Source organism: Mastigoproctus giganteus, chromosome 1 (genome assembly GCF_048544385.1).
Source record: "Mastigoproctus giganteus isolate SK-2022 chromosome 1, ASM4854438v1, whole genome shotgun sequence".
NCBI classification, from domain to species: domain Eukaryota; kingdom Metazoa; phylum Arthropoda; class Arachnida; order Uropygi; family Thelyphonidae; genus Mastigoproctus; species Mastigoproctus giganteus.
Genome location: NC_143575.1, coordinates 236,790,131 through 236,817,790, shown reverse-complemented (window position 1 = coordinate 236,817,790; position 27,660 = coordinate 236,790,131). Strand labels below are relative to the sequence as shown.

The 27,660-nt window shown below is 37.7% G+C and overlaps 1 protein-coding gene across 3 annotated transcripts in view; it reads right to left on the bottom strand.

Moving 5' to 3' along the window:
* LOC150091666 (terminal uridylyltransferase 4-like) overlaps window positions 1-27,660 on the bottom strand; it is a 604,054-nt gene that overhangs the window by 257,466 nt on the left and 318,928 nt on the right. For all 3 annotated transcript variants that reach the window (XM_090376273.1, XM_090376276.1, XM_090376282.1), the window contains 2 exons: window positions 23,613-23,768; window positions 2,878-2,948 (listed from right to left, as the gene is read on the bottom strand). In XM_090376273.1, coding sequence (XP_090232399.1) covers window positions 2,878-2,948; window positions 23,613-23,768 — 227 coding nt within the window. The remainder of the gene's footprint in view (window positions 1-2,877; window positions 2,949-23,612; window positions 23,769-27,660) is intronic.

Below are 27,660 nucleotides of genomic sequence, written 5' to 3'. Positions count from 1 at the left end.
ATTGCTCCTCAGACTATATTTCCTGAATGCTATCCATCCAAAATTTATTCTTCTCTTGACTTCCAGCCATTTATCATTATTACAGCTGATGACTTGTCCCAGATAAGTATGACTCCACCTTTTCAATTACTGCTCCTTCAATCATTATATCCCTTTCTATGGCATACTTATTATTATTATTAGCTATATGGTGCAAGGAAGCCTGAGGCTTATGCTACACCAGCCAAAAAAAAAATTCCCCGAGTTACCCTGAGAGAATGAGAGAGAGAGAGAGAGTCAAAAGGGAATCATTAAGAAAGAGAAGAATGATGATATCCAGCTCAGGTCCCTGGGTGTGCCAAGCCTATACTCACCAGATGTGAGCTCCTACTTGTTCATCATTACTTTTGTTTTAGCCATATTCATCTTTAGTCCAAAATCCTTACTAACTCTGCATAACTGATTAAGATTTTCTTTGGGATCGTGGCTTATGACCACAATGTCATCTGCAAATCGTAAATGGTTTGGGTACTCTCCATTCACATTGACTCCTTTCTGTGACCAGTCTCATCTTCTGAAAGCTTCTTCAAGGGCAGCAGTAAACAACTTTACTGACATATTGAAGCCCTACTACAATATGAGAGAAAGAGAAAGACTCAACAGACGTCATTGCTGCAGTTCTTCTCTAAGGCCAAAGAACCTGCAGAACTGGTCGTCCCTCCATCAGGCTGATCCCATTAATGCCGCACGGCATTGTCAAAGAACATAAATGGGGAGGGGGGAGAAGACAGTGCCATTACTACATACTCCAAAGAGGGCTCTACAGGAATGCAGTAGTAAGTTATATTTTTATTTCATTACTTATATTTTATCTATAAATATTATTTATACAGGGTGTTTCAAAAATGATGGTCAATAATTTAAAGGTGAAAATTACAAACTAAAATAAGCAAAAAAGTCCCAGTGAACATCGGGTCGCAAATGAACTGTTTTCAAGATAATGCACATTTTCTGTTAAGATCCACCACTGACTATGGGAGTACTAGTTTAGCAAAAAGCTGTGAATCCTTTGCTAAGGGTGGTTTTATTAAACACAAGATAATATATTTTTAATTTTGGGTTTCAAATACCACAGGATTTTTCAGATGTTACAGGATGTTCTTTCTAACACCCTTTCCTTAACATCAGGTGTTATGCTTCTGGGCCTACCTGCTCGTATTCCATGTGCGAAGCATCCATGTTCTCTAAGGTATTGATGTACCCTGATGAATGTGCACCTGTTGGGCTGCCTTCAGAGGGGAAGTGCTTCTTGGTACAAACGTGCAGTCTCGAGTGCGCTGCCGTTGCCTTTACCATACATGAAGTGCATGTCCGCATACTCTTCGTTGCTGTAATCTCTTTCCACGTTGACTATCCTTTGACAAGTATTAGTATGCTTGCTACATCTCAGAGCATTGAGAGGGGAAAGAGAGAGAATGAGCATAACCAAACCTAAACAAACAAGTCAGTTGTAGATCCCAACTCTGTATAGTTCACCTTGTCTGTGGTGGATCCCAACTAGAAATGAGCAATATCTCGATTTCACTTAAGGATCCATGTTTACTAGGCTTTTTTTGCATATTGTAGTCTGTACAGTTCCCCTTTAAATTATTAACCATCACTTTTGAAACACCCCGTACATCATAATTATAAAATAACCACAAATATTTAATACAAAAACACTTATATTAACTCTCATGGTTCAATTTTTATAGTGAAGGAACCTATCTCATTTAAATACATTAAAATTCTTCCCCCAATTTATGCTGCTTCAGCTAACCCTGAGGAGGTGGGACATAACTGCAGTGTAAATCAGGGCCTCCCTGTAGATGTGAAAATTAATGATAATTTATAATATGCTATACTGTATTTCTGAATATGTGGTTTTACTTATTTTATAAGAAAACTATATTTATTATAAATAAAATATGTTTTTAAATGATAATCCTGTATAAATATTTACTTTCATAGTACATTTTAGCTAAGAAGTTCACAGTAACAGAATTTTACAATACCATTGACATAACTATTGCAGATTCAGCAATATTCAAATGGTACAGGTGAAAAATTTTGATGTATCTACCAGTTTAGACCTTGCCACTGAAACAACATCTGCTAAAGAAATTTCATAATGATGAAGATGTTATGTGCATCCATAACATCTTCATCATTATGTGGCATCACCAGCAGTGATGCCAAAGCTGCAGTTTTTTCTTGACTGCAATTTCTTTGAGGAAGGAGTATCACCACATGCCCCCATTGATTGAACAAATCCTTTGATGGTGACGATGATTATACGGAAAAATAATATTAGGATGTCTCTGTGCCACGAGAACTAATGTATTTCTGTATCAATAAATGAGCTTGGATTAGTAACTTTTTATACATTTCTTCCAGGTTCATATCACAAATCACAAGTTTTGTTTTTTGCTCCTGATTTGTAAAATAAGCAGAATTTTTTGGTCACTTTAAACAGAAAATCATAGCTGACATGTGAATATGAATATGCATTAAAAAGTCCTTACTTATAGGAAAACTTGAATACAGCATCAAATATTCAGATTGCATGCTATGTTGTGTTTGCACACAAGGACTTCTACTTCCAACTTCACCTTCTACTGCGATTACAAATCAGACGATGAAGTACTTAATTACCTGCAACAGTAGGCAATCACAAATAACTAATTTCTTTGTAAATGGGGGGAGGGAGTAAACATAATACATCACAAAACCAAGCCATCGCGGCTATTGTTTGTGAATATCCCTATAAAAGTTGGTAATAAAAAGTATATACAAAATTTTATTAAAGCTTTCATTTAATAGTGTCACAGAAATTTATCCATATAACATTTTCCTTACCATGCCTTTAGTAAATAAGTAACCACGAAACAGATACTTTAACTCATGTTCTGTTTTTTGTTTTTTACCATCTGAAAGTTAATATATATAATATTAATAAACATATAATCAATATAATATTCAAATACAATCACTTTCACACACCAACTTAATAACTTAACAGTAATATACATAAAATTATCTGAAGTAAACTGTTATGATTCAAAAATTATTTCATCATTTAGAAAAGTATTTTGAAGTGCTTGCAAAGAAAAACAAGTTTAATGTCCAAGTTTGAAGATGATACAAAGGTTGGCAGGGTTGTTAAGGACACTACTGACGCTATGCTGCTGCAACAGGATCTGGAAAGGTTGAACAGATGGGCTGAGAGGTGGCAAATGAACATTGACAAATGTAAAGTACTACATATGGGAAACAGTAACCCCAGAGCAGCGTATCAACTCTGCAGTACTACACTGACAGTGGTGGAGAATGAAAAGGACCTGGGGGTAATTGTGCAGGCAGATATGAAGTTCTCTGAGCAGTGCAGACAAGCTGCAAGAGTAGCTCATGGTGTCTTGTCAATGATATACAGGAATTTTTCTAGCAGGGATAAGGAGGTGATTATTCCCTTGTATAAGGCAATGGTTAGGCCACATCTTGAGTACTGTATACAGGTCTGGAGGCCTCATTTCAAGAAGGATGTAGAGCTGCTGGAACGGGTACAGAGAAGGGCAACAAGATTAGTGAATGGAACAAAGGGTTGCTCTTACGAAGAAAGGCTTAAGTTTTGCAAATTACAGAGTCTGGAGACTAGGCACCGGCGAGGTAATCTGATAGAGGTATATAAGGCTTTGAATGGTTTGAGCATGCTCAATGCCAATGGGATTCTTCATCTTGCTCAGAATAATCACCTCAGAGGGCATAAATTCAAATTGAGGAAGGTCGGATGTCGGATAGATGTGCGGAAATTTGCCTTTGGCCAGCGGGTGGTTGGTTGGTGGAACCGACTTCCATCACTTGTTGTTGAAGTTGATAGCCTAAACAAATTTAAAGCTCAACTGGACAGGTATTTCGAACGAACGGAGGGGTGAAATGGGAGTGGTGTGTGTGTTTTTTTTTTTTTTTTTGGCTGATGCTGAATAAGCTTGCTTTCTTGCATCATATGCCTCTACTAATGCTAATGCTAAAACATTAAAATTCTTATAAAAATATTCCTTATCACAAATTACATTAATTCAATTTATGTTGTTGTTGTTATTTGGTTTTTAGGAGCATTAGCAACTAAGGGCATATTGCTCCTGGGATATGCGGTGAACATTCCTTGACCTTTCCGCATCCTCCGTATTTGGTGGTCACGGGCTCAAACCCCGGTCTAATCAAGAAGCGTGTGCTACGCACTGCTGCTCCTGCCTACCTGGCTACGGAGGCACCAATTCAATTTATAATTAGGATATAAATTGTTAGTATATCCATACTGTATGCATGAGGGTAGTATAATAACACACCAGTATCCAGGAGGATAGAATAATAAATCATGCAGAGGAAAAATGCCATCATACATTTGTTCTGTACAGTTCTTGATATTTCCTCAACAATCTGATGAATTTAGTGAAAAGGGGGGGGGAAACAATTTAAAAAGTTAAAAAATGTAAAAATTCAAGATAAGAACAAACAAGCTTGTTTTACCATAAAAAAAAATTTATTATTTTATTATAAAATTAATTCATCAGACTGCCTGATAAGGGAAAACTAGCAAGTAGATAGCAGGTATTACAGATCTGGCTGAAAAAGGAAGCAATATATTATTAGAAAATTCCTGATATATCAACAATGATATTTGCTTTTCTTCTTGCTAAGAATATGATTGATTTAAATTATCAGGCAGTCTGATGAATTAAAAGAGAGAACGAAAAGCTAAAGGCCCTAAACATAGAAATAAATACACGTACCAATCTTTTGGAAAGAGTTATAAATACATTTTCCGGTATAGCAACAAAAAATAAGGCTTGTTTGGCCAAACAATCTGTTAGTGACAGTTCCTCTACAGACAAACCTACATTAAGACATGATGTGTCCCCTTCCCCGATTGTCACGGATGATTCAACTTTGCAGGAAGACACTGCTACTGACACTTCTATTGTCAGGACCTTTGCTGATGCTGTCAGTTCCGCTGCAAATGTTCCTAAAGTGAAACCTGACAATGTCTTAATTCTTAGAGCTTCTGAAAACAGTGATTGTAAGTCAAGTGCTGACGTTAAGACATTGGTGGCTAAAACTCTTAAATCAGATTTAAAAAATGTTAAGATCAAGTCTCTTAGGCTAGTGAGGAACAAAGGAGTCTTGCTGGAAACGGCCTCTAAAGCAGATCTGGAGTGTTTTTCCTCCTCGGAGTCTTTTACATCTGCAGGTATTAGCTCAGGTGTTCCTCGAAAGGGAAACCCCACTGTACTGATTTATGATGTCCCAAAGGAATTGACACGTGACGAGATACTTGAAAATTTATATAACAAAAATCTTGGCGATTCGGATTTTACATTTGAGGAGGTTAAGAACGGAACTTTCTTTCGTTTCTCAACTAAAGCAAGGTCAAATTTATCTGTAAACTGGGCTGTTAGTTTTTCTCCCAAGATTTACAAACATATAATTACTCTGGAGCGCATATTTCTTGCCTGGAGTTCCCATAGACACAGACCTTATACTGTTGTGACGAAATGGTTTCACTGCTTGGGATACGGTCACACCGCTCAGTACTGCACGCGCGAGTCCCCGTCTTGCAGTCACTGTGCACAGGGTGGTCATGTGTTTCACGAGTGTCCTAATAAAAACGAAGAGCCATCGTGTATCAATTGTAAGAGAGGAAAACGTGACTTTCACCATTCGGTGAGAGATAGCAACTGTCCTGTCTACAAAAAGGCCTTGGAAACAGCACGACTGAGGATTGCCGATGAGTAACACACCCAATTCCAGTGTATATTGTGTAAATAATTCCCCTGCTGGTGATGTTAATAGTACGAACTTGCCTAATGTTCAGTCTATTAATCTGAAATTAATGCAGATCAACGGGCATCATTCTAGAGTTGTTTCGGACGAGATTAGATTAACAGCAGAACAAAACTCAATCGACATCATCACTATTCAAGAGCCATATTTTGCTAAAGGGCGAATGGGAGATTGTTCAAAGATCACAGGTTATTCTCTTTCCACCTGAGTAATCCAACCTGCTCACCAGCAACCGAAGACTTGTATTGTTGTATTAAACGACAAAATTGATGTAACTGTCATTAACGGTCTCTGTCACCAAACTGCAACTTGTATCCTTGTCACATATTCTACCATGACCTTTTATATCATCTCAATATACTGCCCTCCATCTGAAGACTTAAATAACTCATTAAATTATTTAGAATCCACATTGAATTTTCTGGGTCCTCATAATGTCCTTATTTCAGTGGATGTAAATGCCAAGTCTAAGTTTTGGTTTAGTGCACGCTCTGATGCTCGAGGGCAATTACTGGAAGAATTTATTATTAATAATAATATGAAGATTTTTAACAGACCTCAACAGTTCACTACGTTCTCCAGCTTCTCCGGAGAATCAAATATTGATATCACCTTCTCAAATTCCTTCTGTAATCTAGCTATCAACGATTGGACTGTACAACCTAACTGGACAACAAGTGACCATCGAGCAATTTCTTTCTCGGTCTCCATACCTTCTCCTCCCTCAGATTCGAGTATCTGTGTGCCTGAGTACGTTCGCTTCTCAATTAATAACATTAATTGGGACATATTTGAACATTCTGTAAATGCTGATTTCTCCAAACTGACTAACTCTCATTTTGACGCCATGTCTGTGTCTGAAGCTGCGACACAGATTCAAAAAATTTTGATTAATGCATCATATAAATCATCAAGGAAAAAACGTGTCAATTCCAGAACTTGTTCCTGGTGGTCGTCAGAATTATCTTTGCTTCGGAAACAGGTCCACCATGCTCGACGCACCTATCAGCGCAATCGTCATTTATCTCAGGCTGATGTTCGCATCTTTTATAATAATTACGTTGATCTCAAGAAACGTTATGTGAAGGCAATTGCTACCAGGAAGAAGCAAACTTGGACAGAATTTGTGCACAACTCTGGTAATGCGGACCCGTGGGGGCTACTTTATAAAATTGTAAGAAATAAATTATTTACACAAGAAGTGTATGGATCGATCATATACAATGGTCTGGAGACCACTAACTGGACGGATTCTGTAAATATTATTCTAGATAATCTTTTTCTACAGGACAATGTGAACTCCGACTCTGATTTTCACACTAATATTCGTTCTGCCAACTCTCTGTACATTTCTTCAATTAAGACTGAGGTTTTTAGTGCCATCGAGTTGGACACAGCTGTCAAACAAGTGAAAGTTAAGAAATGCCCAGGGATGGACATGCTGGAGAGTACCTTTATAGTATGGCTCGCCAAGATTAAGCCCAGTATACTTCTACAACTTTTCAACAAATGTTTAGATGCTGGGACTTTCCCAGATCTGTGGAAGACAGCCCTTATCAAGCTGATTAGGAAACCTGACAAGCCCCCCCCCCCCCCAGGAACCGAGGTCTTATCGGCCTATAGCTTTATTGGCCAACCTTGGTAAGCTATTAGAACGTTTAATTGCCCTGCGATTAAACAACTTGTTATTGGAACGGGGATTAATTGCGCCTAATCAATACGGATTCACTCCTGGAAGGTCCTGCGAGGACGCCCTTGTAGACTTCATTTCTTCTGTTGAACACTCCAGTTTCAAGTATACTCTTGCTATCTTTATTGACTTCGAGGGTGCTTTTGATTCCCTTTGGTGGGAAAGTGCCCTCGAACGTTTACGTCATGCCGAATGTTCCCAGCAACTTTATCTTCTAATTAAGAGCTATTTCTCTAACAGATTTATCACCGCCAGATCTAAGTACAGACAAATTTTGCATCAGGTCTATCGAGGGTGTCCTCAAGGCTCCATTTTGGGACCACTTTTCTGGAACTTTGTCCTGCAAGGTTGGATTACCCGAACTTTTGACAACGTGAAGATCACGGCATATGAGGATGATTTGACAGTCCTTGTTGGTGGAAATTCAAGGTCTTCTATTGAAATATCCGCTGAGAAAGTTCTATCTGATCTTCAACAATGGACAGTTGAAAATAAGTTAAAAATTAGTTCTACCAAGACAAAAATTATGATCCTTGGCTCTAAACTGGATGTTCGTCGACCACCAAGAGTTAAAATAAACGACAGACAAATACCTCTAATAACGGAAATTAAACTTTTGGGAATAACTATTGAGAGCAAGTTAAACTTTCTCCCTCATTTATCCAATCTGCGAATTAAGATCAGAAATTTCACCGGCGCTCTTGTCAGAGTTTCTAGAACTGAGTGGGGTCTTTCTAGAAGATGTTTAAGAATCTACTATAACTCTGTGTTTCTCCCTATGGTTACCTATGCTGCTGGCGCTTGGTTCCATAGGGTGCGGACTGTACAATTTCAATCAAAATTGATGACAATCCAGCGTACAATGTTACTTTGTATTTTGAAGATTTGTCGAACAGTTTCAACACCTGCTTTACAGGTTTTAGCCGGGACGTTACCACTCGATCTCTACGTAATTTTCAGAGGCTTATGTTATCGCCTGAAACGTCAGATTCCCACTGAGATCCTTGGTATTTCTATTAACACTCAAGTCGATGTTAAAGCCGAGCGACAAAGAATTTGGCAAGAGTTGATCAACTTGTGGCAGGGTAGGTGGGATGACACAACACTGGGCAGTGTAACGCATAAGTTTTTTCCTGAAGTTGACTCTCTTACGGATAAAAAATCTACAGTCTGGTTTAGCCTTGACTTGTTTACCTCCTATTTGATATCAGGCCACGGATCATTATATAAGAAATTGTTTAAATTTCGCTTGTCTCCTACGGAACTCTGCCATTGTGGCGGTGTGGAAGATTGGCAGCACGTGTTGTACTCTTGTCCCTCATACAATGAATTTCGAGTAATTCTGCAGAATGCAATTCCCAACTTTTCATCAGGATTGGAACCTAATTTTGTATCAAATGCCACAAGTTACCGCGCTCTTCAGGATTTTGCTAAGGCAACCTTCAATAAAAGGCTCGCAATTCTTTCTGCAATGACTACACATGCGAATGTTTCAAATTCAGCTCAAGACTCTTCACCTTCACTGCAATGACGTCCATTTTCTCAACAAGATCTACCGCTCTCTGGACTTGTGCTCTGTGTGTGTGTTGTGTTTTTTTTTTTTTTTTTTTTTTTTTTTTTGAAACTCTACAAGTGTCCTACAACTGAAACTCAATTTGATTCCTGTGAAAATTCCTGTGCTCCTTTGTTCGGATGGCTGTTAACTGACTGTGACTTTGTTATTGGTGATTAACTGTGACTTTGCTACTAATGACTGCAGGACTTACTGGATTTAACCTCAACTGTTTTTAAGGTTTGTTTAAGACTTCTGGGCTTGTGCAAAGTTTTGTCGGTTGAATGGGTACTGTTATCCTTAATTATTTTCTTTGAACTTGTTTTTTTTTTTTTTATGTTAATACGCATAAGATTACTTTCATTGTTTACTTTGAAATTATCTGTGTTTACCTCAATCTGTTGAGGTTTTCTTTTGTACAGTATTTAATCTTTGTATATTTGTATAAGTTAACGAGGCGGAGATGAACTAACGTTCCAGGTGCCGCCCAAGACAAATAAATACATACTTACAAATACATTATCTACAGGAATCACTCATCTGTTAATGCTGCTTTAATGTTAACAGATGAGGAACAGAAATCTGAGGAAGAAATACTGGAGCCATGTATAAACTAGACAGAGAGAGAGAGGATAAATGCAGTTAAAGACAAAAAGAGGTGATACAATTCAATCTGACAAGAAATTTTTCAAGCAGTATAAACAAGTGGCTAGAAAAGCACATGGTGTTCTGTTCACAATTTATAGGACTATTTCTGGAGGAGAGGAGGACATCATTATCCCTCTAAACAAAAGATAATTCGACTGCATTAGAATATTGTATTCAGGTCTGGAAACCATACCTAAAAAAAAAACTTCTGGAGAGAATTCAAAGATGGGTGACCAGATTAGTAATGAATGCAAACTGATATGCATATGGCGAATAGTTTAGAAGGTGTGAACTGCTGAATTCGACAACTAGGCATCTAAGGGGAGATCTGATTCAGGTATATAAGAGAGATTGGGTAAAATGAGGTAGCCGAGTGATCAGAAGAGAGAGAGAGTGTGCAGTAGCACATGCTCTTTGAGTGGACCGGGGTTCAAGCCCATAACTGATAAATATGTTTAAGGTCTGCATTGCCAGTTTATTGTAAACTCCGCTAACCTGGTGGTCGTGCTGGAGTATAAACAGGGAAATTTTTGAATGGGAACGGTCTGTTCTCCCTCAATGATAACACAAGAACTGGGGAGGGGGGAGTGGGAGAGAAGAATGCACAAATAAATCTCAGGGAATAACAAAAGATTGGATTTCATGACATTCACCTATGGCCAGCAGGTTTGTCAAACACGGGAATAAGTTGCTTCCCGAAATGGCAGAGGCAGTGAGTAAGAATGGAAACACTATGAATATTGTGTTTTATTTTATTATTTTCTGGCTGATACAGTAAAAGTGCACCTCCTTGCATAATTTGGCCTTGCCTTCCTAATACTAATACATGCCAATGCAGGTGCTCATTCCAGGTTATGACTGCACTACAAGCATGTATTCGATGGCTCTGGCATGCTGCAACCCAAGGTAATATTTTGTGTTCAAGTATTTTACCATTCACAAGGTGAGACGGTTACTATTAATAGCTGAAAAAGTTTGGGCCCAAAGAAAATAAAAAAATAAAAATAAAATGGAAAGAATGATTTAAAAGGCCATAATACACTTTAGACAAGCAGTTCTCAAGCTTTGTCATCAGCAGGCCAATACTGACAAAAAAACAACAGATATTATAGGTGGGCCGCATATTGAGTTAATGCTGTGATATCACTACCATCCTTACATGAAAGAATGGTTAGAAAGAGAAGGGTTTGCAGGTGCATCTTGCTATTGTGACTGTGATTTTTGGGATTTTTTCACTACCTACCAGTCAACTAATTATTTTCTGCGAACCAATCCCCACCTACATGGCCAGCTCACTCCATTTTTCTCCATACTTGTAATCGATCATCCAATATTTATTACTAAATTTGGTTAACAGAAAATATTTGTGCAAGTCCTGTGCATTTGTATTAACTGGTTTCCACTACAGTTAGTACACAAATAAAAAGGCTGTAGGCCACATACAAAAAGCTCACGGACTGCACTTTGTGAATCCCTGCTTTAGACCATTACTGAGATTTTTTTTTTTTTTATGTGAACCCCAAACACGAGAGGTATTAGAACCTATAGTACTTAGTACTGTGCTTGGGTTGGAGGTTGAGAAGACGAAAGAAGATATTTGTTGACATTGGACTTGAACTTCTGTAGATTGTAATTTTCAGGAAATATGTATGAAGGAAGGTTGTTCCAGAAAACGGCAGTTGAATGAATAAATGAAGAAGATGAAAAGTTGGTTCTGTGGGTTTGAAGTTGGACAGTAAATGGATGTTGGCTGGTGGCGGCACGTGTTCGAACTGTTTTGAAAGAGAGAGCGGGAATTATAGAAGCCAATTCAGAAGAACAGTGCCCATGGAAGTATCTGTAGAAGAGGCATGCAGCAGAAACAGTACGTCTATGAGAAAGATTAATTGGTTTCCTAGCTTCTGGGCATATGTTTCTTATGAAAAGCGAAATTCACCTCCCTTTCTGAGTTTTATTGATTGCCAAAATACTCTGATTAACATGTTTTGAATAGAAGAAGCTGATACATATATGCTAGTATCTAATTAATAGTTTTAATACTCCTAGTCATGTTCATTAGTTATTTCCTGATTATGCAACCCATGCACTTTTATTCTCTGCCACAAGTCTCAGTATAAGAACATCAGACTTCCTGTCACCTGATATGTTTAGGACTAAGCCTTGGACAGTATCTCTTAGTTGGTATAAAAAGCCTGATAGATATATAAACTACTCTGCAATGAAGTCACAAAGGAGGTTAGGCAAACAGATGATGAAAAATCTCAGGCAGAGAGCGCAAGGAAAAGCAGCATGTAAACATCAGAAGGAAAGGAATGAATCACATCGGTCCACTAGATATGAATGGTTTCACTACTATCAGCAACCTGAGTAGGATCATCAATAGTGAATGAACAGAATGAGAAGAAATAGAATCAATAGTAGGATCCTTCAGATTATAATGGTTCTCTTCCCAAATATGTTCCGCCACAGCAGACTTCCCATAATCCACGGTTTTTATTGCACTAGTATGCTCCCCCATACAGTCTTTAAACTGACGCTTTGTTTCACCAATATAACATGTTTTTGGGAGGAAACCATCAAATCTCTCCCGATGAAGCTGTTATCGTCGACCAGTCACAGATTTTGGGACAGCAAGTGACTCAAGAGCTTGAAAATTGCTCCTCTGAGTGTAATAATATTAACAGACAGAGGAGTCCACATTCATCCCCTCTTTAAAGCTGTGGTTCTTGGATAGGATGAAAGGTTCCACCTGGCACACTCCCTAGCCATTTCTGGTTCCAGTGCACATATGTAGAGTAGTGAGAGTAGTGCCCATGCTCCTGTGAAAACACGTGCTGTGAACCGTGAACCTGCTGATATTTAAGGATGTACTGTACATTAAGCTTTACTGTTAATAAAGAAGGCAGACACTTCTGAAAGCTTCAGTGTTTTATCACTTTTATCATGTGTTTTATTACATTGTTTCATTTCATTGTATATATTTTATTTTTATTTTATTGTGCAGACAGTGTATCTTATTTTATCAGTTTTATCCCACTTAATTATACTATTCATTTTACTTATTTTATCTTATTATTATTAACAATTTTAATTTATTTTATTTCTATCTATCTATGTTCGACTTAATTTGCAGATCGCCGCCTTGTCGTTCCCATTTTCCAAAGTCACCGGACATGGGCATCTTCAACTTTCAAATTTCTCTTTCTGATGGCTGATAGTGCACCTTCCTTCCATGTTTTTCTAGGCATCCTCGCCTTCTCTTCCCTTGTGGTATCCACTCATATATAATTTTAGGCCATCTCACTTCATTCGTGCGCAGCAGATGTCCAAACCATCTCAACCTCCTATTTTCTATTTGTTCTATAATATCTTCATCTGCATGCATACATCTTATTTCCTCAATCGTTATCCTCTCTAGCCTAGAAACCCTAGCACTCCAACATAGGTAGTCCATCTCTAGGGCTCTAAGCTTCTTTTTGTCACCCTCTTTCAGTGCCCACACCTCACATCCATAGCAAAGTACCGATTCCACTAATGACTGTCCAACATGTTTTTTTGTTCTATGGGAGATATTGTTGTCCCACCATATAGTTTAGGGCACTAAGAATCTTACTACTTTGATGAACTCTTGTGTAAACTTCCTCTTTCCCCAATCCTTCCTTCCTTAGTTAATCTACATCCAAGATATTTGAAAAAGTCAACAAGTTTTAGATGTATAAAGTGTGTAACTTTCAATTCATCAGAATGTGAAACTTTGTGAAAAAAAAAAAAATTACAAAGATTTATTTTATTTTATTTCAATAAAATTTTATAACAGTTGGTGTAGTATCATTGCAGTCATTGTGAACATGAACGTTCTCAATCCAGAGGCCTATTTGAAGAATGGATTCTACTTGTTGGAATAAATAGATAATTTACATATGTTTGCTAATAAAAACCATCACAAGCTGAATTTTTGCCTCAGATTTTTAAATTTATAGCAGTTTCTCCTTTCAGGTAATGTTAGTTATCTCACTTCATTCATGAAATGGTATTTGTACCTAAGATGAGCATAAACCCAAGCCTTAAGGTCAAATATTCAAGTCTTCAGTAGGAGCAGAAACCCCCATGATAAAACACAGTAACATATATGAATTTTATATAGTCCTAAGTTCACTATCTAAGGCAGGGGTTCTTAACCTTCTTAGTTCCACGGACCCCTTTGCCAGTCAGGTGAATACCACGGACCCCTTCTCAGAATAATGTTTTTAAATGCATAAAATAAAATTACAAAAAAAACAGTTTAATGAAATGGTTACCAAAATTAAAAAAAAAATTATACAGTAATATATGTGTTTCTTGATAGTGAAATTATAGTAGTCTTATAATACCGTGACAAACTGACTAAAAAAATTGAATGGCAAATGCCTAAAAAACGGTACTCACCTTGTATAAATCTGCAATAAATTTATTGGTAAATGGTGGCTGAATTTAGTTTGGAAGAAGCATTAAAAAGAATGGGGTAAAAATATTTTTAAACAAATTTTAAAATGAGCGCAAGGAAGTAGAAGTGCAGATCTCCAATCCTTGGTTGTCATAAAAAGGTTGAAGGACGCGAATGAAAGAATGAAATAAAAGAGAAGACCGGTGGTGCCAATAGTCGTTGCGAGAGACTTTCGTTAAATGAACCGTCATCAGTTGGCAAATGGAAGAGAAGTGAGCGCGTGTTGTATTTAAAGTTGGTCTATACTCTCGTGATGCTCTTTTTGACACGTGGGAACTTTAGCTGCGAGAGGTTCCAAGCCGGTGAGAGGTTGAAGGGAAGTTTTGCGTTAATAATATTGAGATCGGAATGGTGCCTTTACAATTTTACAACCTTTCCCTTCTGAAATTAAATTATACATCCACTATGCCGATGATGTCTTAATAATAGGCAACAGAACAACCATAGACAATCTTTTTTTAAAATTCAACACAATACATGACAGGCTAAAGCTTACCCTCGAAATCGGAACGGACAACCAAATTAATTTTCTTAATCTCACTATTTATACAACAGACACAAATTTAAATACCAAGATTTTCAGAAACAACACGCATACTGGTAAATATCTACATTTCACTTCACATCATCCCCTTAGTACCAAAAAAGCTGTCCTATACAACCAAATCTACAATGCTATCAAATTCAGCTCTTCACAAAACGATCTACACAATGAACTTCAATACCTTACTGATAAATTCATAGCCAGGAGCTATCCCCCTCAACTCATTCAACACACAATATCCACCGTTAAAAACAACATTAATAACCCCATCAGACACAGTAACAAGACAAATACTCGCATAATTCTCCCTTACCATAGTGAACTCGCAGCACAATTCCGACGTACATTCAAAGATACCGACATCTCCCTCACTTTCTCTACTTATAATAAACTAGGTTCCCTATTTAATTCTTATAAAGAAACATACAAGTATCCCATCAATGATCTCAATAATATAATATATCTCATAAAATGCCAACCAAACTGCGACACCTGTTACATTGGCAGCACTACCACCAAATTCGGTTCCTCCACAACTTCCAACACCCGCGCATACTACCACTTCAACAGTTTCAGGACAAGTCAATCCTGCACTGAGTTAACAACCCATGCTCAAAACCACAACCACACCCCCCTTATTGACTCTGCCATCACTATTATTAAACTTAGATCGAGCTACAGAATTCTTCAATATGAAGCCCTCACCATCGAATGGTACCGACACCATTCCGATCTCAATATTATTAACGCAAAACTTCCCTTCAACCTCTCACCGGCTTGGAACCTCTCGCAGCTAAAGTTCCCACGTGTCAAAAAGAGCATCACGAAAGTATAGACCAACTTTAAATACAACACGCGCTCACTTCTCTTCCATTTGCCAACTAATGACGGTTCATTTAACGAAAGTCTCTCGCAACGACTATTGGCACCACCGGTCTTCTCTTTTATTTCATTCTTTCATTCGCGTCCTTCAACCTTTTTATGACAACCAAGGATTGGAGATCTGCACTTCTACTTCCTTGTGCTCATTTTAAAATTTGCTTAAAAATATTTTTACCCTATTCTTTTTAATGCTTCTTCCAAACTAAATTCAGCCACCATTTACCAATAAATTTATTGCAGATTTATACAAGGTGAGTACCGTTTTTTAGGCATTTGCCATTCAATTTTTTTATATGTGTTTCTCTCTTAACACATTGAATAATAATAATACAATACATTTAAAATATAGGAAAGTTGAAGTTAAATTTTATTTTTTAAGCACACATCAGTGTGAAGACTTGTTTATCTTGAATAAGAACATTAAACTGTGGTGTGATATTTGACAAGGCAACGCGCATGTCATGTCGGATATCTAATCGATTTCAATTTTTTGTTTTCATTGTTACAAGTGCTGAAAATCCTGATTCGCACATATATATTGTTGCAAATGGTATCAAAGCTTCCATAGCTCACTTTACAAGACGAGGATAGGCTTCTCTCAGGGAACACCAGAATTCTCCAAGGCTTTTTTGAGGTAAACTCCAATCGTAGTAAGTTTTTTGACCTAAGATCAATGAGTTCATCTTTGGTTAAATCAACATCTTCGATACAGTTTATATCAGAAAGAAAAGGATTTCGGATCCATGGTTCAATTTTCATGCCATCAAGATAGAAAGAAATAACTTTTAAAAGAGTTCTGTAATGTTTCCAAGTGTGCGCAGATATCTCTTTTCAAAAAAATTGAGAGAGAAGTTTGCATTTCAACTACATCTCGGTAAAGCACTTCCTGCAACAGTGGAAAGTTTGCAAGAATGTCAGTCTCTACTCTCTTCTTCCATATTGGTAACTTAGCCAAGAAGACTTGTAATATTTCAGTTGCATCCATAATGGTGACTTCATGACCTTGAATGGAAAGATTTATCTCATTCATATGGTGAAAAATATCCGCCAGGTAAGCCAACCCATGGATAAAATCCTTCCTTTCAAAATGTTCCAAGAGTGGGTTTTCTCTTTCTTCCAGAAAAAGTGAAACTTCTGCCCTTAGTTCGAATAAGTGCTTCAAGATTTTTCCTCTTAAAAGCCAGCGCACTTCTGTGTGGTAGAGAAGCACTTCATATTCTGCTCCCATTTCTTGACAAAATCTTTTAAAAATACGACGATTCAGAGAACTTCTTTTGATAAAGTTGATAACTTTTATGGCTGTTGACAATACTTCTTTCAGCGTTGTTGGAAGAGTCTCTGTTGCCAGTGCATGTCTGTGTAAAAAGCAATGCGTGACAATGACTTGAGGAGCTTCTTTTTTCACTTTTCACTTATCAAAAGTAGCAAAACCAGATGTATTACCAAGCTGTTATTTATTTGTTATTTGGTTTTTTTTAGGAGCATTAGCAACTAAGACCATATTGCTCTGGGAATATGCGGTGGTCATTCCATGACCTTTCTGCATCCTCTGTATTTGGTGGTGACGGGCTCGAACCCCGGTATAATCAAGAAGCATGTGCTACGCACTGCTGCTTTTACCAAGCATCGCAGGAGTTCCATCAGTGCAAAGAGAATGAAGTTTTCCTTTCCATTCAAAGTTTTGTTTGTAAAAAAAACTTTTTACAATTTCGAAAACGTCGACGGCCTTTCTAATTTCCGAAAGGGACTCACAAAATAAGAATTCTTCTTTGATGCCATCAGCATGCACATAGCGAACAAAAACAAGGAGCTGGCTACATTGAGAAATGTCTGTAGTTTCATCCAATTGCATACTGAAGGGGAATGGAGAGGCTGCCATTTCCTCGATGACCTGCTTCAAAATATTAAAAGACATATCAATTATTCTAGAATGTATTACATCATTTGACAAGGGAACAGCTTCCAGTTTTTTTCTCTGTTCCAGTCCACAGACCAGTTTGACCATTTGCAGTGCATATGGCTTTACTAAAGTCTCTCCAATAGTGAGGGGCTTCTTTTGCTTGGCAATTTGGTGAGCAACTTTATAGGATTCTTCAAGAAAAGGTTTTCATGAAATGGCAAATCCAAGTTTTGGAAGTGTCCCTGCTTTTTCGAATAGAGATTTTTTCGCACGAAAAAAACCAACATCTTTAGATGCATTTCCAGCATGGACAGACTTGAGATGATCTTTCAGTTTTGCTGGCTTCATACTTCCGTTCGCAAGAATTTTTCCGCACAAAAAACACTGCAGTATTTGAGTCTCGTCAAGTTCATTAATGCAAGTGAAACCAAATAATACATATTTTTCATCATACTTCCTTTTCTTCGACATTTCAACTTAAATTTGGTCTGTAACAAATGTTAAATAATTAATGTAAAAATAATTAATGCAATATGAGCAACTGAGAAAGACATATACGAAGACTCTATGCATCTACAGACACACGGTGGGCGTGCATACACGCCTGCAGGGGCCTCCACCGTTGGACCGGTATACGCGCACATAGCAGCAAAAAGGTTAAATTACACACTTCAACTGTTATCTAAACCATAGGACATGTTTGAACATACCTGGTTTACACTCGTAGCCTGTGTGTCTATTAGTGTTAAAAGTGGCCTACTAGGCGCTGATTTGCCGGATAGTTTGCCAACTATGTCGCACAATAGTTGCAGTCCACAGCAGGACTGCAATCAAGTGTGATCTAGCAGCAGATCTAATAACTGCCATAATTTCAAAGTAACGATGGACGTAAGCAATTTTTCGAGATATGCAATAACTATAATATGATATGAAAATATCTGTTATTTCTATTGGTGACTACAGATACAGCTAATACAATTGTAATTTATTACATACATTCATAAGTGAAGGAAATTAATGAGTTGATTTTTTATCCAAGCTCACGGACCCCCTGAAATGCTTTCATGGACCCCTGGTTAAGAAACCCTGATCTAAGGCCACATTTAAAAAAATTCAGGGCCTCTGAAGAGACATACACAAGACTTAAGTGCCTCCCTCAATAATGTGAAGACTGGGAAAGTATTGGGAAGAATTGCAACAGACTGTAACATTACCACATAACAGTAATACCTTTCACTGATGTTTTGTATTCTCTTTTCAGATGAGAGCACATAAAGAATCAGTTTCAAGATTTAATTTGGACTCACTCCTCAAGGGCCATTAGCCTTGGCTCCAGAGAGGTCTGCTCCAAGTTACATGGGCTTTTCTGTGAAAGATGGTGAGCAAAACACAAACTAGAGGGCATACAGTGACCATTCCTGTATATAGCTTTTTTTTTGCTTAATGTAAATTGTCTTAAGATTGTCATTGAGGTCACAGAGCTCGAGAGAGATGCTCATCAGTTACCTCCCCATAATACATCAATATAATAGCCAAAAGAGCAATCATCCCGGGACTTTGCAACTCTTGGCTGGTTATCAACTTGACAGTCAGACACCTCTGCTGATTCTGATTATGAAAAGAATCTCATGATTTTTTGCCACAACCTTAAAATGATTATTATTCTTGGAATGTTGAAGGACCTGGCCACCTCAACTTGAAACTGTTCTTTCAGCAACCTGCCACTAGCCATCCATTATCCCTCTTTGGCCAACCACACATCTGACCAAAAAGTTAGAAGATCCAATGTGCTGCCACAGTGAGTCAACTGACCATGCAATACAACACAGGGGTGGCATGACCCATTTCAACATGGACCATGCATTTGATGCCAGCACAGTTAGGCTACTGCAGCCAATTCCTCTTGAATACCCTTCCTGGTGGCCCATCACTAGGAAGGGTATTCAAAGGTATCCAATGCCACTTTAGCCCTGTGACAGGTTTCACAGGAATTGTTTTTTTTAACAGAAAGTTTTCTGTTTCCATGGCTGTGAAATGTGCCCAATAAAACATGCATGGGATGCTTGTTTTATTGAGTACTTGTTTTACTCAATAAAACAAGTACTCGATGATACTGGATCCAGGTGATAAACAACCTATTTGGTACCTGGATCCAGTATCATCGAGTACCACCAACACTGAGATGCAATGATCATGATGGGTAACCTGTATACCGATACTCTCCAACAACCTGTGGAGAGTGCTATGAATAATCTACAGCATATTGCATGCTAAATGATGACCAAGTGACAGAGACATCCTAATGAGAGCTTTCTCGGATTATGTCTTTTAGTATAATGGCAACTTAAGAATAAAATAAACATATAAAAATTTGAATAAGCATTTCATTTAGATGATCAAATATAAATTCTAATAGCAATGGCAAAACAGTAACAGTAACCTTATCATTCAAATAAATTATTATCTCAACTATTCACTTCTAACACAAACACTGATAAAAATTGATATTAAAATCAAAAAACACTAATGGTTGCCATTCCATATATAAATATATATTTTTTTTTACACCAATACAGTTTTTACATTAATTAGGATTGTTTTTCAAGGTCACACTTTTCCAATTCTAACATAATATTAGAATTGGAAAACATAACATAATATTAGAATTAGAAATGTTCTTTCCAAAAACACATACTGTTCAAAGTTTAGGCCTAAATGGATGTCATGTGAACTAATGAGACTTGTGGCAGAAAAGAAAAATGCATGGGATGAATATAAATTATCAGGTGACACAGAAGCCTACGGCAGACATAAGCTAGTCTGTATTCAAGTCACAAAGGAGGTCAGGCAAGCGAAGGCAGCTTATGAGAAATCTTTGGCAAAGGATGTAAAGAAAACAGCAAAGACTTCTTTAAGTAAATTATATAAACTCTAAACGGAAGGGGATGAATCAGATTGGCCAGCTTGATATCAACTGTTTGACTAGATGATCCTGCTCAGATAACTGCCAAACTGAATGAGTAGTTTGCATCTACATTCACACATGAAGAATTCTGTAGGGAAGTGGAGGACAGAAGCTTATTAAACTCTAACAGAGAGATAAATGATTTTGTAAATGACTGAGAGAAAAGTGAAGGAAAAATTGTTGAAATTAAACATAAGAAAGGCACCTGGGATGGATGGGATCTATCCAGTTATATTAAAGGAGATGCAAAGGAAGTAAGCAAACCATTAGCCATAATTATGACAACATACTTCAACTGAGGAGAGGCACCCATGGACTGAAGATGTGCAAATGTATCCCCAAGTCACAAAGGGAAATCAAAAGGGGACACGAGTAATTACAGATCTGTTACTTTAACTTCTGTTCCGGGGAAATTAATGGAGTCACTGGTTAAAGAAGTATTGCAGGATGATCTAGACAAGACTGCAGTAATAGTTCAGACACAGCATTGGTTTGTTAAGGGGAAGTCTTGTATGACCAATCTGATCGGATATTATGACGTGGTCACAACCCAGTTCCACATCGTAATATCCAATATTATGATGTGGAACTGGATGCAAAAAATAATTTTGTATCATACACATGGATTTCAGGAAAGCTTTTGATAGTGTGACACATAGAAGACTATTGCACAAATTGGAGCAGTGTGGTATTAAGAGTAAGTTGCTACAATAGATAAAAGGGTGGTTGAGTGGGAGAAGACAGAGTGGTAATCAATGGACACTGCTCTTCATGGACTAATGTTATTAGTGGAGTCCCCCAGGGTTTAGTGTTGGGCCCACTGTTGTTTTGTATATTTATCAATGGAGGTATATCAGGCTTAATGTCCAAGTTTGCAGATGATACAAAGGTTGGCAGCGTTTTAATGACAGTAATGGCAGTGTGCTACTGCAACAAAAGTTAGAAAATTTAGGCAGATCGGCTGAGAAGTGGCAACAGAAGTTTAACATTGACAAATGCAAAGTACTGCATATGAGTAGTAGTAACCACAGAGAAATGTACCAACTGTGTGGTACTACACTCAGGGTTTTAGAGAATGAAAAAGACCTGGAGATAATTGTGCAGTCACATATGAAGTTTTCTGAGCAGTGCAGACAGGCTGCCAGAGCAGGTCATGGGGTCTTGTCAATGAAATACAGGAATTTTGCTGGTAGGGATAAGGAGGTGATTAACCCATTGTATAAGGCAACTGTCAGGCCACACCTTGAGTACTGCATACAAGTCTGGAGGCCTCATTTTAGGAAGAATGTAGAGTTGCTAGAACAAGTACAGAGAAGGGTAACAAAGGGATCTGAGACTAGGCACCTGCAAGGTGATCTGATTGAGGTGTATAAGGCCTTGAATGGTTTGAGCAGGCTCAATGCTGATGGGATTCTTCCTCTTGCTCAGATTATGAGCCCAAGGGGGCATAAATTCAGACTTCGGGAAGACAGTTGTAGAACAGATGTGCAGAAATTTACCTTTAGCCAGAGGGTAGTTGATTACTGGAACAAACTACCATCTGCCGTTGTGGAAGTTGATAGCTTAAATAAATTCAAGGCAGAACTGAACAAACGTTTAGAGCGAATGGATGGGTGAAATGGGAAGAGTTGTTTTTTTCTGACCTGATGCTGTATAAGCCTGCTTTCTTGCATCATATGCCTCTACTAATGCTAATGTGGTAGATCAAGACTATACTGAAGGAATGCTTAAATTCACACTAACAGTGTAAATTTAAGCATTCCTTCAGTATAGTCTTGACTTAAGAAATATTAGCATTAGCATTAGTAAAGGCATATGATGCAAGAAAGCAAGCTTATGCAGCATCAGCCAAAAAAAAAAAAAAAAAAACCCACTCCCATTTCACCCCTCCATTCGTTCGAAATACCTTGCCAGCTGAGCCTTAAATTTATTTAGGCTATCAACTTCCACAACAAGGGATAGACATCTGTTCCACCAACCAACTACCCGCTGGCTAAAGGCAAATTTTCACACATCTATCCTACATCTGTCTTTCCTCAATTTAAATTTATGCCCTCTCAGGTGATTATTCTGAGCAAGAGGAAGAATCCCATCGGCATTGAGCATGCTCAAACCATTCAAGGCTTTATACACCTCTATCAGAGGTGTATAAGGCACGAGCACTGTAATTTGCAAAACTTAAGCCTTTCTTTGTAAGAGCAACCCTTTGTTCCATTCACTAATCTTGTTGCCCTTCTCTGTACTCGTTCCAGCAGCTCTACAGATTCTTGAAATGAGGCCTTCAGACCTGTATACAGTATTCAAGGTGTGGCCTGATCATTGCCTTATACAAGGGAATAATCACCTCCTTAGCCCTGCTAGAAAAGTTCCTGTATATCATTGACAAGACACCATGAGCTACTCTTGCTGCCAGTCTGCACTGCTCAGAGAACTTCATATCTTCCTTCACAATTACCCCCCCAGGTCCTTTTCATTCACCACCACTGTCAGTGTAGTACCACAGAGTTGATATGTTGCTATGTTGCTCTGGGGTTACTGTTTCCCATATGTAGTACTTTACATTTGTCAATGTTAAACTTCATTTGCCACCTCTCAGCCCATCTGCTCAACCTTTCCAGATCCTGTTGCAGCAGCAGCATAGTAGTAGTAGCATGTGATGCAAGAAAGCATGTGTATGAGCTTATGCAGCATCAGCCAAAAAAAAAAAATCACACCATTCCCTCCAAATGCCTGTCCAGTTCCAGTAGTGTCCTTAACAACCCTGCCAACTTTTGTATTGTCTGCAAACTTAGACATTAAGCTTGATATACCATCATAAATATCATTTATAAATACAGAAAACAACAATGGACCCAACACTGAACCCTGAGGGACTCCACTAATAACATTAGCCCACGATGAGATATATTAATGTTTAAGTTTATTTTATTTTATTTATTGTTTATATCAGTATGGCCACTGTGTAGATAAAGCACACTAAAGCATATACTTATTCAATATGTTCAATTTGAATTTTTTTCCTTTTTCTAGGTATCTCTACATAATGCCTAATACAAATGTAATTTTGGACAATTGTATCTAACCCTTACCATATTCATCAGTAACCACTTCATCATCTGAATCAGACTGTGCAATTGGAGGATTTAAAAAATAATGATAAGTATTTCTAAAACAATCTTGAATAAATTTCAATACTTGAGAATTCCGCACAGTTCTGGCAACATTCAACTTCTTAGAATAAGGATCTGCAAAAAAGAAATACATAGAAATGTAAATTTAATTTGGTGTGCAACTAGATAGAGTTATGATTTCGTAGACCATGGGAATAATTATAAGTATTTCTTACTTATTATTTGACTTAGTTACGAGTTGAATCCATCTTAAAAGGTATAAAATGGAGAAATACTGAAAACCACTGTCTTTCAACGCCTAACTGATTCCTTCTAAGTAATGCTCTACTGGATACGAATTCATAAGTGGGTTTTTTTTTTGGTTTTTTTAATTTATTTCACAATTTTGGTGCCAGTATGCTTATTCCAGTTATATTATAATATAAACTTTACAGTTTACATTATAATTTTAATATAAACTATAATATTTTATATTATAGATGGTATATTTCCAGGTGGTAGATGACTTTCATCAACTGGTGAAATACCACCACTTTGCTTATTGGAGGCTTGAAGTGGTGAAACCCATGTTTAGTCTCTAGAGCAAAGTTTCCGGCATCCCCCCCCCATACTTCTCTTTCAACCCATGCACGGTACTAAGTACTATAGGTTTTGATACCTTTCGTGTTTGGGGTTTTCATAAAAAAAATAATAAGCATTACATTAATGAGTACCAAATTAATATAATGCTTATTATACCATTTGTAAACTGAGCATTACATTAACAGTAATAAAAGATGTAATACTGGATTGATCAAGGGTACAAGAGATCATTCAATTCATCATTTTTTCATATATATATACAGGGTGTCTCAAAAATACAAACGTTTAGGGGAGGTAGGTAACATCTAAAGGAATGTGAATCGCATAGGAACCCATAACGGAAACGTCACCGTAAGTCGGTAGACGAAGAGCATGCATCGATATATGAACTGTGAGCTGGCAGATATGCACCTAGTGTATGGATTAGCAGAGGGGAATGGACGAGCCGCTCAACGAATCTATGGAGAACGCTTCCCAGACAGACACGTACTGGACCACCATTTGTTTGCGCGTGTGCATCAAAATTTGTGCGATTATGGGTCATTTAGAGGTAACAGGAGTAGTGTGGGCAGACCACATTCGACGTGAACTCCCACCATGGAAGAAAGTGTGTTGAATGCCGTCCAGAATAATCCTACTACCAGCACACGTGCCATTGCCTCTGCCTTAGAAGTGTCTCGTTGCACTGTACAGCGTGTCTAGCACGACGATTCCTTACACCCCTTTCATCTCCAAAGGGTTCAGTTACTGCTCCCCCCAAGATCATCCTGCACGTGTGGCTTTTGCGCAGTGGTTTCTCCAAGAAAGTGTTCAAGACTTGAATTTTCCAGCCTATGTTTTGTTCACGGATGAGGCTTATTTCACTCGGAAAGGCTTATTCAATCAGCACAATGCTCATGTGTCGGCTCACGACAACCCACACGGTGTGTGCCCCCATGCGGAGCAACATTGCTTCTCAATAAATGTGTGGGCAGGTATGGTTGGTGACTACTTAGTCGGCCCATACCTGTACCATCCCGCATGAACTCCGAAAAATATCAGATCTTTCTTGAACAAGTTCTACCAAGGTTACTTGACGATGTTCCAGCAAATGTGAGAAGCAACATTTGGTTTCAACATGACGTGGTGCCTGCCCATTATGGAAGGGGTGTTTGTGACCATTTGAACAGGCGATTTGGGCATCGATGGATTGGCTGTGGTGGACACTTTGCCTGGCCCCCACGCTCACCTGATTTATTGAGCCTTGATTTCTTTCTGTGGGGCCCCTCAAATCTATCGTGTATGAATCACCTGTGGAGACGGAAATGGATCTCGTGGTGAGACTCGTCTGCGCTGCTGCTGCTACTGTCAAAGAAACTCCAGGTGTGTTCGACCGTGTCCGCCAATCCATGCTGCATCGGTGTCACGCATGCATCGCGTCTCATGGTGGAACAGATGCTCGAACCTTCGAGCATCTGTTGTAACATCATGAAATGCATCCATCTCATACTCCATTGTTAATATTATGTCAAATAAATGTTTGCCACTAATTACTGTTTTGTGTCATTTTTGCTTCTTGTGCCTCTGCTACTACTACTTTCCCGTGACGTTTCCAGTTATGGGTTCCAATGCGATTCACATTCCTTTAGATGTTACCTACCTGCCCTAAACGTTTGTACCAATATTTTTGAGACACCCTGTATAAATAATGTGTAGCCCGTAACATAAATAAAGTGTCTGAGAAAATAGAAATGAAAAATACACAAAATGCCTGAACTAAGAGAAGTTTAAGGGATAGTAGAAACTGGAAGTGAAGTAGTGGTGAAAAAGTGAAAGAATTTGAAAAACCTAGTAAAAATATGAACTGGGACTGAGAAAGCAAACAATATACAAAAATAATTTTATACAGATAAATAATAAATAACAAACAAATAAAAAATAATAAATAACAAATAAATAAAAAATTATTAAATAACAAATAAATAAAAAATGATAAATAACAAAGAAATAAATAACACTGTATTTAGATATGAGAGGGCAATGGAATCAAGGGATGGCAAATATGCAAAATCTGAATACAGTAATTGAAAAGACGATACATAACCAGGAATTTCATCAGGGGACTACTCCTGACCATGTATCAGGCATTTCCAAACTTGTCTATAATATTAGAAAAAGGGTGGGAGCAAATATGTGGCCTTTATCATAATACTAACAGAGAAGGTAGTTCCCAATGCACTAAAAATTAAGTTAATGATGAAATTTTTAAATTTAATACAAATTTACAAAAGTGTAATGTGAAATATAATACAAATGTTTGTATCGTGCAGAAGGGGCAAAAAGTAATTAAATTAATGTGGTTAAAAATGTAAAAATTCAAATATACAGAACAGAAATTTGATCAAAAAGTGTGGACAAGCAAATGGTATAGGGAATGGTAAAATTCTTGGGGTGGAGAAGGGAAGAAAAAGATGGTCAAAAGAAGGTGAAAATAGCGATAGGATGCAGGATAGTCGGAGCATTCGTATCACGCTCATATTACATTAATAGTTTTACGAACAGGAAAAAAATAGAAAAAGACAGTATAAAGATAAAAGTGTAGAAACAGTCATTAAAAATACTGAACTTACTGGGTGTGTGCAAATCCCAATCTTATAGAAAGGGTTCTGGTATAGGCAAGCGTTAGTAAAAATGGGTGTTAATACCCATTTTTACTAATGCTTGCCTATAGTAAAAATGGGTGTTAATACCATAGGCTTGTAGAGAAGAAGGGAAATTGAAACCAAAACTAAAAGTGGGTGTTACACCTGGAGTCATTAAGTCAAGCGGAGGAGAGATGTACATAGCCAAGGTGCAAAAGGGAAAACAATGACAAGTCACCAAGTTATACAGATTTAGATATACAGATAGTGATGAGCTCTATCGTTAAAAAAAAAAAAAAAAAAAAAATGTGGGAAAGATAGCCTAAAAACATGAAACGCCAGACAGGCCGCAGGAATACAAATATGTAAAGGAACATATGAAACAGAAAGTAAAAACAAGAATAATTCCAATCTACAGGAGAAGAAAATCTAGGAGATGAAATTCTGGTGAAAGTTTAGATGATCAGAAAATAGGATCTATAGATCACAGCTCCAGCGTTCCAAGTTAACACTGCCGCTGTAGACAGAGAAATGCACTGTTTGGCTACATCTGAGGTTGATTGAAGGTTGAGTGAATCCATTGAAGAGCGTGACAAAAAATCAGGCAGGCAAAAAACTTTGATGGCAACAGAACAGCAAAATTGAAAACCGTGAGGAAGAAGAATTTTTGTATCCATTGATAAAATTTTATCACCAAATAAAAGGCCTGGTTAAATGATGCAGGTTTTGTAAAGAAAAACAAAACCATTCACAACACATGGTTACCAAATAGACAGTAAGATCTGAGACCAGTTCTGAGATCT